This window comes from Gobio gobio (genome assembly GCF_949357685.1).
Source record: "Gobio gobio genome assembly, chromosome: 22".
NCBI classification, from domain to species: Eukaryota; Metazoa; Chordata; class Actinopteri; order Cypriniformes; family Gobionidae; genus Gobio; species Gobio gobio.
In genome coordinates this window covers 45194969-45208354 of record NC_137118.1, presented here as the reverse complement: position 1 = coordinate 45208354, position 13386 = coordinate 45194969, and the positions used below count along the sequence as shown (strand labels likewise).

Here is a 13386-nt window from a genome sequence, read left to right as displayed (position 1 = left end):
ATTTGGATATTTAGTTGTGTCCCAAACTGAGCAAGCCAAGCCAAGCTCAGTAACTATTCAAATCATGTTAGTCGCATTTAAAGCATCCTCTCAGTAACTATTTAGTAATTCCTAACATCTCCATCCTGAATGATATTTCTGATTTATGAGCAGGTATTACACAGTGTTAGACCCTGCATAAAACATCAGTCAGATTTAGAGGTGGAATTGAATTATGTCACAGGGAATGATTTGACTCTTTTTCCTGGTTATATGAAGGGGAAAATTGAACAAGAAGAAAAATTGAAGGTACAACATGCATAATTCTTTAAGACAGGCATCACTGCAAAGTTGTCTGTTGTCTGCAATTTTCTCTTTGTCCTAAAATGGCATCAGCCGGGCACATCGGGGCACCCCGAGGGTCACGAGCGACGACACAATTCTGCTAAAATACACGCAAATGAATCAGTTATCGAAACGAAAATGTTTATAGCAGCTCATATCATTTGAATTTGATGGGAAATCTGATTTCTATATAGGAGAAACATGCAGGATCAGTTCCATCGAGGAGAAACTCCTTTATGATTTTTCTTTCCCGTGAGGCGTTTCTAATTCAAACACTGTGTTTTTGTTCTCGTACCTTATGGGCTATGTTACAGCTATATCTTAACTCTTCTGTTTTGTTGTCATATCATTGTCATTGCTCCTGACCTTTGAGATATTATCATCCGCTTTAATTCCGCGCTGCAGAAACAGGCTCTTCCAGCTGTCATGCGTGTGCTTTATTTAGCCTTGTGCGTCGTCGGCCGGTCAGAGTTTCCCTTGTGGGGCCCCTTGACGCTCACACACAGACAACGAGTCACACAGTCTTTCCCAAACACACACACACACACACACACCCTGTTCAGCCCAGAGCCGGCGCTGCAGCAGAGCGGCAGGGAGCGAAAAGAGCCGGGAAACTGCTGTACTGGGAAGAGAGCGAGGGAGACGGAGAGAGACAGAGAAACCCTCGGGTGAGGAAGAGCTAGAGGTTTAGCACGTGCTGCTTTCACTGCACCATGATCGCTGTCACCGCCTGCCAAAGCTGATGAGAGCCCGGATCAGGCGGCTGAGACGGGAAGACACAGGAATGCGGAGGTGACACTCGGTGTGTTTTCTCTTCTTCGGCTCGTCTCGCTCCATCTCATCCTCTACGGCTACTCCACCCATTCCTTCAGCAAACACCACTGAATTAATCACAGCTAAGAGGATCAATAGCAGCGTTTGACTTACTCTTTTTTTTTGGGGAGGGGGGTGAAGCAACATTTCCAAGCCCATCGGAACGAATCGGACCCGTCTCTCCATGGAATATTTCGGAGAAGGGACATGCGTCTCCGGGTTTCCTTTGGGAAGCATCTCCGATGCCCAAATGAAGTCTTTTCCTCAAACGGTCATTAATGTCGAGAATTCACAATGAGGATGTACCACAGCGAGTTTCAAATCCCACACAAACGGCAGCGGAAGGACCCTCGGTCTGCTCTTTGCTTGTTATTTCTGCTTTACTACTATGGAACAACCCCTTAACCATTTTTCCGTGTGACATGCTTGCCATTTTGTTGCCTTAAAATTTGATTTACGCACAACATTTATAAACGGATGGAGCGTCTTCTCAGGACTCTTCTATGGAATAGCACACGCTAAGAGGATGTAATCTCCAGGCGGACTTCTTGTTTCTGAGATGCTTGGAGTGGAGACATGTAAGCAGGGTGTATAATGGCTATCCCAAGGCCGGCGTAAGAGTTATTTATTTCTGAGAGAGAGAAGCCAACACGAACCACACCTTCGCTTAAATGAAGACCGGCCGCAGTTACACAGGAAGGGAGAAAAAAATGATGCACGTCAACAATTTCCCGTTTCGAAGGCATTCCTGGATATGGTGAGTGGGGAAAAATGTCTTGCAGAAGGAAACGGGACGGCTAGTGTAATGTGGTGGCCAACACTGATGTCCGGCCTAGGAAAATTGGCATCTTCACCCTTTATTTAAATATTATAAAAAATAGTTAAAGGTTTTGTAAGCGTATTGCACAGTTGTTTTGTTTGTGATAACGCAGTGAAATAATGTTTGGTCAGGCTGTCATACAAAGAAATGATGTGCAAAAACAAGAAATATTAGAGAACCAGCTAAATAGTAAAGGGTTAGTTCACCCCAAAATGAAAATTCCTCACCTCGTAAGACTCCAGTGGTTCAACCTTAATGTAATGAAGCGACGAGAATACTTTTTGTGCAAACAACAAAACCAAAATAACAACTTTATTCAACAGTTTCGACTCTTCCACGTCATTCTCTTATGCTATTCACAGTAAACTCAGTGCTGCACTTCCAGGTTCTACGTCTTCAGAACACAAATGAAGATATGAAATCAGAGAGGTTTCTGAACCCCACATAGGCAGGAACGTCATTACAACTTTCAAGGCCCAGAAAGGTAGTAAAGACATTAGGGCTGCAACGACGTGCGTGAAATGCGTCGTACATTATTTACGTTCTAGAATGGAACAGAAGATCTAGAATAATGGCAGCTTCTGCTCCTGGGCATAGTGAAAATGATCATTTATCATATAAAGCCAGACCGCTACATTCAAAAGTGTGGGAGTACTTTAAACAGAAGCCGAGTAAAACTGTGCTTTGTTCGCTCTGTAACGCCGGTTTCACACTGCGCGCGGTGGCAGAGCAGAAGCTTGTGCGCGTGGAGAGCGGGAGCTTTCACACTGCCAATCAGTGTTGCCAAGTCCCGTTTTTCCCGCGGAATTGGGCCACTTCTACACTGTTGCCGCGGGCTGTGTCTCATGTCCGCGGGTTGAAGCGATCCCAACTATGTGATATTTAGCCCCAGGAATGAGAATTTTAGCCGGCAGCCCTGAAACCCCCCCCCCACATATTTAACCCCCCGAACGCGATGTTTACCAGAGAACCTCCCCGAAACGCGATTGGGCTTGTTTTGGGCTAGTTTTGAGTAACGAATGGGTGGGTTTTGTTGTGTAAACCTGGCAACCCTGCTGCCAGTGTTCTCTCGCGCAGCTGAACCGTGGCGCGTGTATTGCAACAGACGGTCACATTTTCCGGGGTTCTTCTCCGACCCCAGTACGTCTCGTGCTTTTATTTATTATGGGCTGCATATATCTCCTGTTAATGCGACCCGGTTCCCCTCTGTCCCAAACACATATGCATAATAACATGCTGTATATAGGTAGTTTCCATGATTAAAGTAACATTAAAGTTAAGATATGCCTCTAGCTTTCATCATTTAAATGTGTCTTTGAAGTTTGGGCAAAAACTTCTGGCAGCTTAAGTCGTTGTTTATGCACATGTATCTTCAAAATAGACGACTAGTTATACATTAAAACTATGCTGAAAGCTCCTGTATGTGAACCTTTTTCAGATAAATACAAGTGCATTTTCGTTTACTAATGACACAAATCAATAAGTAAATCATACTCACCTACTATAGTAAACAACTTTTCCTAATTAGGCCTACTCTGTATACATTTTATGATGAATAGTATCATTTTATATTATGTTTAAAAAGCTTCTTGTGTTCATATATTTCATTATAAAATGGCATACTATGTACACTACCCTTCCTGAAATACAATTAATATTGTCATCATTCATTGATTTCATGTTAAAATAATATACAAATTCACTAACCTCTTTGAAATACAATAATCAGTAAAAAAGAATCATAAGATTAATCCGGAAAAATAATCGTTAGATTAGTCGACTAATCGAAAAAATAATCGTTAGATTAGTCGACAGAAAAAATAATTGTTAGTTGCAGCTCTAAAAGACATCCTTAAAATAGTCCAACCTTAATGTAATGAAGCGACGAGAATACTTTTTGTGTGCAAAAATAACGACTTTATTCAACAATCTCTTCTGTCATTCTCCTATGCTATTCACAGTAAACACAGTGCAGCACTTCCAGGTTCTACGCCAGAACGCCGGCTCATTATTGGCCAGCTTCTGTGTCAGCATCACACGCATGAACAACGTCAGCCAATGGTGAGCCGGCGTTCTGACGTAGAACCTGGAAGTGCTGCACTGTGTTTACTGTGAATAGCATAGGAGAATGACAGAAGAGATTGTTGAATAAAGTCGTTATTTTTGCACACAAAAAGTATTCTCGTCGCTTCATTACATTAAGGTTGGACTATTTTAAGGATGTCTTTCTGGGCCTTGAAAGTTGTAATGACTTTGCTGCCTATGTGGTGTTCAGAAACCTCTCTGATTTCATATCTTCATTTGTGTTCTGAAGATAAACGAAGGTCTTACTGGTTTGGAACGACATGAGGGTGAGGAATTAATGTCTCTTAAAGGAATAGTTCAAGCCATGCATTTGTGTACGAAAACAATCACTTGACGGCTGGACTGCCTGTTTGTAGGATGAAGTTTTCAACTGGGAGAGGCGTTACACTTTCTTTGTAAGTTGAATATAGAAGGCGGTCTGGAGGAAGCTTGATATTTTACCTGTCGCTTCGCTTCAGAAGGCCTTTATTAACCCCCCGGAGCCGTGTGGAGCACTTTTATAATGGATGGATGCACTTTTTTGGGCTTCAAATTTCATCCTCCATTCACTGCCATTATAAAGCTTGGATTAGCCAGGACATTTTTAATATAACTCTGATTGTGTTCGTCTGAAAGAAGAATGTCATATGCAGGGTGAGTAAATCATGGAGTAATTTTCATTTTTGGATGAACTATCCCTTTAAAAACTGATTATGGTTGTAGTCAATGTCAGATTTTTGTTTTTCTGTGCCTTTTTTGCAGAGTAAAATAAAAGCTGTAGCTGTACTTTGCCTTCTTTTGCCAAATGATTTTGTCGGATAAACACCATAACCAAGTTTAGTGTTTCGTTCTTCCCTCATCTGAAATATTTTCCTCATATTTTGATGGTTTAATCGAACTTGTAGTGTCATATATCCCCTCTGAACATCACGTTTGGCCACTACTGTATGTGTATTTGTGTTTCATGACAGTAGTAGTTGGTAGTTCGAGCCTGTTTTACACACCAAAACACTGAGTTTCCACATGTTTGCCTGTAGATTTGTCTTTAATCTTTAACTAAATATCACTGGGTGTCAGTGTAGTGAGAGCAAAGGTGCTGATGGTGAGCCATGGCTTGGGTATTGTGTGCATTTATAAGCTTATACATGGTGTGTTCTTACCTTACACTCTAAAGAAAATGGTGCTAAATAGCATTAAAAGTGGTTAATTGGCGTGTAATCATAGGAGTTTAAGTGCTATATAACACCTATACAGCAGTCAAATGGTGCTATGTAGAACCATAGAGCAACCCCATTCCCCTCCTTAGGTTTCTCCACTCTCGTATGTTTGCTGTTAATGGGAATTTACTAAAATGGAAAAAGATGTTTTGAATCACTTATATGCTTTACTGAGGTCAAAAAGTCTTGTGTGGGGGCCCTGGAATATTTCCTTATAGGGGAGACTTGGAGGCAAATTGTTGAGAAACATGTTATCTTCAGGAAATGCGTTGTATTTTAATGTTGTTTTTTAATCCTTTCCCCAACTAAACTAAGACACTAAGAGAGAGTTAGAGAAAGAACTTTACAGGGGCTTAACAGATTCTTTGTACGGAAGTGGTGCTATATAGCACCTCAACCACCCCAAAGAACCGCTGAAGAACCAATTTTTTGTGTGTGTAGTTTTCAGTTTCTAATACAATCTAATAATTTCTCTCTTCGCCTCTCAATATTTTGTTCCTCTTTTGTAAAGTGATAGAAGAGCTATTGTGGATTTTTGGTTTTGCTATTGGGGCAAATGAGAATAGCCAAATATGGCGATGTCCATTCTTGCCTTTTAGAGTCTCCATAGAGGTGTAAACTCTACGCATTTCCATTGAGAATACCACTGTTTAAGCACTGTTTATTCATATCACAAGCATTAAAAAAGTCGCAGCGTGCACTACAGTCTCCCAGACGCCATTATTTTAACAAATCATGAAAGATGAATCTCAATCTGAGATTTGGTATGGAGATAAAGGTTAGTTTCATGGTTTTTTGATTGTATTTCAGCACACTGAGAGTGTATGGTGCCCAGGAAATTAGGCCTTTGCTTCAAAAACGTCATGTGACATTTATTTTCGCTCTTTTTTGTGTGCAACCACAGCCTTTTTTTAGTGACCGCAGGCCTACCAGCCCGTCAACACCCGAGTATGAACAGCGGGCTCTGGTGTCATCGCCCTGATGTGGAAAGCCTGAAAAACAAAACAGAGCAAAAGCAGCGGCACAATGAATCAGACTTGACAGCGGCAGGCTTTGGGTATAATGTCTTGCTTCTCTCTAAGGCTCTATAATGGCATCGCTCTGACATGCTGCTTTACGATGGTGATAAATGAGCGTTAGTGTGGCACATGAACAGGGATTCGGCCCGACGGAGGTCCGTGTTTCTAGTTTCATGGAGGAGTGTCACACTTTAGTTTCCTTAAGTCACAACTTAAACAGGGGCGTCATAAAAGCAGCACTAGCACATGACAAATGACATTAAACAGACCTTTAGCGTTTGTTTAGTTCATGTACCAACAATGCTTCCTAAATATTTGGAAGGAAAACAGTCATGTCATTTGCATTTGTCTTCGCTATGATCAAATTACAGCATTGCGAAAGCAGCATATGATTTCTTCCCCACCCTACAGCAAGACAGCATTGTTCTGTGAGAACTGAAAGCATACAACCGGTGCTTTGTGTGGGTGTGTGTGTGTGTGTACGTTTGCTGCTTTAAACGTCAAACTTTTACCTAGTTTTTCACTTCCACCTACACCATGCCTGTTATTTCAGAGGAGATCAATGGTCCAGTGATGCTGTTCAGCTGGTGTTTCTGCATTCAGAGAGGACGGGGTTGAGTTCAGATCAGGAACATGCTTCTTTAAGCTTGTGTTTTATAGCCTTAAGACAGATCTCTCATCTCACTCGTCTTCCCTAAGGCAGCGCAGAACACGTCAGTGTCTATTTCCAGTGAAGTTCAATGTGAAAACCAAACATTTTCTGTGCAGTTGGGTATTTTCAACAGATTAGTAATACATCAGTTGCGGTTAATGCATTTGTCAGGTCAAGTCTTGTCAAAGCTCCCTGCTGGTAAGAGCAACACAGCAAACATATGAGTGAACTTCAGCTCTTTACATTCACTGCCCCATTTGAATTTTATGTGATAGAAATGGACTTATAATGTTGTTTTAAGCAATGAGAAGCAAACACGAACGTACGTCACAAGCAGAGCACGCCAAGAGAATGCAAACATTCAGAAACTGAACAATGACAAGCTTCATTGGCTTCTGTTTGCAAAACAGACAAGTCAGTTTGAGCAAGTTTTCCTTGAATCACCAATAGAAGCGTCGAGTGTCTTCCCAACCAGATTGATTATATTATATTATGCCATGGCCTGTCTGAATACTCGATTCTGATTGGCTGGAAGGTGTGCAATGCAATGAAATGCACAGGTAGTTTGAAGTCAGTTAATCACTGTAAACTCTACCCTTCCAGTCATCGTTTTAAATATTGCGCTGCAAACATCAATAACAGCTTTAAGTTGTTAATGCAGGCAAATGAGCATGGTATAAGCGGGATAATCCACGGCTAGCTGTGAATTAAACGATTTTAATGCACTTCGCAGAAGTTTCACGTAGGGCAGTTCTACGCCTCCATGTCGTAAAATTGTTTGATGCACAGCCATCCGTGGATTATCCCGCTTTTACCATGCTCATTTGTCTGCATTGATGTTTGCAGCGCAATATTTGAATCATTATTTAGTGATTCGTTCAGGCACAAAATAAATCATATGATGCATCCCAATTCGCCTACTTACACTGCGACCTAATAGTATGTACTCTTTTTGGGAAGAAAAAGTAGATACTTTTGAGTGTGTAGCATGAGTATGCAAGCTTACTACTTCATCATCTTTAACAGACTCTGTCACTTTAGTTACATCTGTCCTGTCACCGTTTAAACTGCCTTGTCAATCATCGTCACAGTTCAAATCCACATTCAGTTTAATTTCCTACAGTATCGGAGAGAAATGTAGACGCACGTTGATCTGCCAGTCGTGGGTCTTTAACGCGGAGACTCTCCTCATGTGTTTGCAGTTTAAGATAATGATGCATTTAAAAGTTAATGGCCAAACGTATCTGTACAAAAGTTCTCAATGCTGCTGCAGGTGAAATATAATGTGGATAATATTAAATAAATATGTTTTCGTCAAGTTAGATTCTGATAATTATTCACTCAAACCCCTTAATCTAAACCTCTCGGACTCACACATCTGCCATGTTTGTAGTTTTTAACACTTTTTTTTTTATCCGTGTTTGTAGTTCCAATCAAATCCTCGTCCAACTCGCAATGGGTTGTGGGTAATATTAGCCGTTAGAGTGTGTGTCGGAAACAGTAGCCCATCTTTGGTATACTCATTTCAACATACTAAGATTTGGGACGCACTAATTCTATTTCGAATGCTATTTAGGATGAATAGTATGCGAATTGGGACGCACCGATTGTCTTTTAGTGAGTCATTGAATCATTCATTCAACTGATTCATTCTAAAACACTGATTCATTCAGTAACGAAACACACACTACTGTTCATTTTGCTGTGGGTTCGTTTGAAACGATTATTGCTGGCAGAAATACACAAGTAACGGGAAATATTGTTTCTAACATGCAAGTTATTCAAAATTAATGCATTAAATCATTATTTATAATATATACATACATAAAAGCACTATATTGTATATATTGTATTAGCACTATACTAATATTGTATTTTTATTAATTTATTAATTTTATTTTATGCTTTGCTAGATGTTAAGTTATTTCCACCTAAGAGGCTGGACTATCCTCATAATATGAGATATCACATGCATCATGTGCCTAAAATGAATGTGGTTTTGTAGAGGGAGGGATTTTACTGGCGTTCTGTGGCTGAATAATGGAGAGCACACTGAACGTCTGCGGACAATGAAAGAATTTGAAACATTTTATCACGGCTGTCTGATAAGCCCAAAATCACATAATCCCAGTCTTTCTTTTGGAAACACGCACACTTTTCATGTTGGCGTTTAACTCTTATTGAACCGCTCCCCTGCTTCTCTGCGTTTCGTGGATGATGAAAAGCTGTTTTTTTTCTCCCAGGTACTTTTCAGGAAATATTGAGGCAGTTCCATGCCATCAGATGAATTGTGGGCGTTACGTTGTGAAGGCAGTGGAATTGATCTACTCGGCTCTGAATGGGTTTAAAAGGACAGGGCTTGTCAGCGTGCTTCACCTTATTCCGCTTGGTTTCACATGATTGTGCTCGTCTACGTGCCGCGTAAGCTATTTTGAATGACCTTTGCATACGCTTTTGTGCCATCACTAATTGGGAAAATCAATTACCGCAAAAAGCAATGCATGCAAAATAATGAAGGATCAACCAGCGCTGAGCTTGGAGTGTGTTTGAGACGCTCAGTAATGGACTTACTGTTTATGACAGGGGTTTGCAAACTTTATGATACCAAGGACCCCCAAATATTATGAACCTTTTATGAGGGACCCCCTTCCTAAAATCTATCTATACATTATAAAATTGGATATACTTAATGTTGGATGTATAAACCTGAAGAAAAACATTTTCAACTAATCATTATTTGTATAAGCAACTTTCACATGAAATGTCTGTAGGCAGCTTGCATACCGCGTTCAGAAAACTGCCTTATACAATCCCAGTGACTGTAGTGAGAAAAGCAAAAACAGGTACAAAGCAAACACATACAGTTCTGGAAAGTACGTATATGGCAAGAAAAGAGACAAACATTTAGTAATGAAACCGTTTGAATGTTCAGAAGACTTTTTCCATATTTGCTTTGTCTCTAAATTCTCTAAATTTTCTGTGGACCCCTTGGAACCTTCTGGAGGACCTCAGTTTGAAAACCCCTGGTTGTGTAGTATTTATGAGGATCTATTGACAGAAATGCAATATAATAAACGTAACTATTAGGGATGCATCGAAATGAAAATTCTTGGCTGAAGCCGAATAATAATAAAACACTTGGCCGAAGCCGAAAACCGAACACGGTTTTTCTATTTATTTCATTTATTTTGCCATTTTTTTCACCATTACATAGATTTACTTTTTTACTATTTTGTCTTGCTTTTAAAATAAATTACAAAACTAAAATTTTAAAATATTTATTTAACATTTTTAACATTATACAAACAAATCACAATATAACTTACTGTGCGTTCACACCGCCGCCGGCGAGAGCGTCAAAGTGGCCGGAAGTCATTAATTCTCAATGGGAGCCCGGCGGCGAGCTCCGGCGAGAGCGGCGCGGCGCGTCTTGGACGATTTGGGCGTCGAGGAGAGTTGGAATCAAGTCAACTTTATGTTAATGAGCTATGACGCGGTTCGGCGGCAACCAATGGGAATGTAGAAGTGCTCCGCTTGAGAGGATTCCAGAGAACGCAGTGCTGTAAACTTTGGTTCCGACCACATTAGTTCCCAAGCAAAATAGAGGAGAGGTTGATCATTGCTGGTGCAGCGGGTTTGATAAGAAGATACGCAACATTATTTATACACCACACAAATTGCTTTTAATTGGTTTATTTCGTTAGCAAACATGTAACTATAATTGATAAGTTCTTTCCATCGATCTGCTTTTTTTAACTTTCACATTCAAATGATTTCATGAGGTTATATTATACGGTTATACCCTACCTGTGGTCAGTCAGCACAAACGCCGATCAACATGAGTGTTTGCTTTGCAGCTCCTTTAAATGCAGTTTAAAAAAAGACCAAGCATTCGATCTACGTCAGAGCGGCAGCGCGTCCACGAATCTTTCTACAGCGTCGATGGCAGGGCGGCCAGAGCGAAGTTTGACGCTCTCGCCGGCGGCGGTGTGAACGCACAGTTAGAAAGTAAAATAAAAATATTTTTATTTGGCCATCTTATCTTATCTTTGGCCTATTATGCCTACAGGTCTCATAATCAAATCATAATCAAATGTTGTTTGTTTGTTCATGAGAGGTTTTGCGAGCCTGTATAACTCAGCACTGAATAAACTCAGAGCAGTGAGTGGAGTCTGACTAACTTAACACACATTGGCCATCGCGTACAAGAGATCAACAGCTTTTTTACGCTGTAATGGAGACATCTGACGTTCTACACACACAAATATGCACTGGAGCATTTGCCAATATATTATTACAGTATCAGCTGAGGCTGCTCGTGCTTAGACAATTCAGCAGAACCGTGTCTGCAAACGGCCATTTCTGCGTCTTTCTCCGACACTTTAAAGCCTTCTTTAAGCCTTGTTTATACTTGACGCGTCGGCACGAGTGCGAGGGTGCGCGCAGCAAAAATGATTTATTCTGTCTTTTCACTTATTCTGCCTTTTTTCACTTAACCGAATGATTTCAGTTGCCGAACATTTGGTGCATCCCTAGTAACTGTGTTTTCAGTGGAGTATATCGACCTTACATAATGAACCGTTATGTTTTTATTACCTTAGAATGAGGCATTTCTATCTACACACACCGCAGGTCCCTTACAGTGAAGCCGCCATTTTGTGCCGCCATGTTTTTACAGTAGCCCTAAAGGGACAAACTTCTCTACAGAGCGCTAGCTATTCTCTGCTCTCTCAGACGAAGACATATTTGTCCTGTGTCAGCCACCGTAGCTTCTCTATCTGCTTCGAAGGGGAGGGGTGAGCTGTTGCAGTTCGCAACCTCACCACTAGAATATTTACACACTGCACATTTAAGTCTAGAAATCTTATGCGAGTGCATTGAAATGGTCCAGTTGCTCTTGCAGCGATTCGTCTGTGTTTCAGCCTGCTAAAATATTACGACTATTAATATGCAATGCCTTGTGTGACTCATTCTGTACATAGTGATCAGGACTGCGTAACTGTAAAATGTCTCTGTTCATCAGTTTAGGAATCACTCATAGAGCCACATGCCACCCATTAGTTGCATCTGCACTATTGTAGTAGCTTTATAATGGTTCGTTTCACACTGCGATATTTACTGCATGCTGTCTGCCAAAGCTCCCCGAGAGCCGTCCCCGGAGCGTGTGCCACACTAGATAACAAATAACACACACACACACACACAGACGCTGCACACCAGAGACGGCTTTACACTCCTCCATGACCAGCTCTCGCTCTCTCTGTGTGCCTTTAAACGTCATTGCATGCTAGGAAACAGGGAACCTTATGAGATAACAGTGGCTTCTTCAACAGTTTGGACTTGACAACACTGAAGCAGAGCCAGAATGACACTAGGCCTTATATCCAATAGAGACATTAAATGCAACATTCATAAAAAAAACTAATAAACACATTTCAAACAACAGATGGATAGTCTTCGATGTAAATAATTAAATACAGATTAATTCTTAGTTGCAAAAGTGACTCAGTCAAGAGCAGAGAGTGATTTTCTTTAACCGAATGCTCACTAATGTTGTGTGTGTTTGAGCGTTTAAGCGCAGTAACACACTCATTTTGGTATTTGTGACTCACAAGCTGTTTGAGAATTTAGGGCCCTATGAAATCCGTTTCATTTTTCCCCAAATTCCATTTTTTCCCATTTCAATTTTCTGGATTCCATTTGAATGATTTAATCAAAAACATGTCTAATTAATTGAATTAATAAAAAAGTAACATCATCTATTGATTTGCTTACAATAATAGGGCCCTATGAATTTTTATTTTTTAACAAATTCTGTGTTGTGTATTTGTGTTTTTCTGGTAATCAAATGAAGGCATAAAACGTTAATGTATTTTTAATTAAAATAAAATGCTCATGAAGTGACTCAGAGCAGCTCTGGAGATGAAGTTCATGTCACCATAATAACACCGCGAGCGTCACATGTTCATCAGTGTGTGTGTGTGTGTGTGTGTGTGTGTGTGTGTGTGTGTGTGTGTGTGTGTGTGTGTGTGTGTGTGTGTGTGTGTGTGTGTGTGTGTGTGTGTGTGTGTGTGGAATGAAACCACGTGTCCGCGCCATTCATTCACGCAGGATTCATATTCATATAGTCTTCTTGTGGGTTAATATTCACAGACGCTCGTCCATATTGCGATGTGCCAACTTTTGATTTATGTATCCAAAATTTGACATTCAATGACATTTCGCGTTATACAGTAAATTCTGGACTGGATTCTGTCTGTGTTTTCCACTTCTATAGATCAGAGGTACCGCGCTTTTGGTGTGAGCTCAAAAACCTGCGGGAATTAGCAAAATTATGCACAATACAAGCACTACTTAACCAGAGCGAATGAGACGAGTGAGTGAGAGGAGGCGGGTGTGTGTGTGTGTGTGTGTGTTCACCGACCAAGAGAAGAGAGTGAGAATGTGCAGCTGACGTTATTGCCTGGGCAACAAAAA

General features: G+C 40.7%; 1 protein-coding gene across 4 annotated transcripts in view; it reads left to right on the top strand.

Moving 5' to 3' along the window:
• The window catches only part of LOC307118638 (3',5'-cyclic-AMP phosphodiesterase 4D-like), a 444553-nt gene that overhangs the window by 302286 nt on the left and 128881 nt on the right, over window positions 1–13386 (top strand). Inside the window, exon 1 of one of the 4 annotated variants that reach the window (XM_079804332.1) lies at window positions 816–1894. The exons of 2 other annotated variants lie outside the window; for them this stretch is intronic. In XM_079804332.1, coding sequence (XP_079660458.1) covers window positions 1809–1894 — 86 coding nt within the window. In that variant the 5' untranslated portion in view covers window positions 816–1808. Of the gene's footprint in view, window positions 1–815; window positions 1895–13386 lie in introns of those variants that run through there. One more of the 4 variants, XM_079804334.1, reaches the window with a different exon arrangement.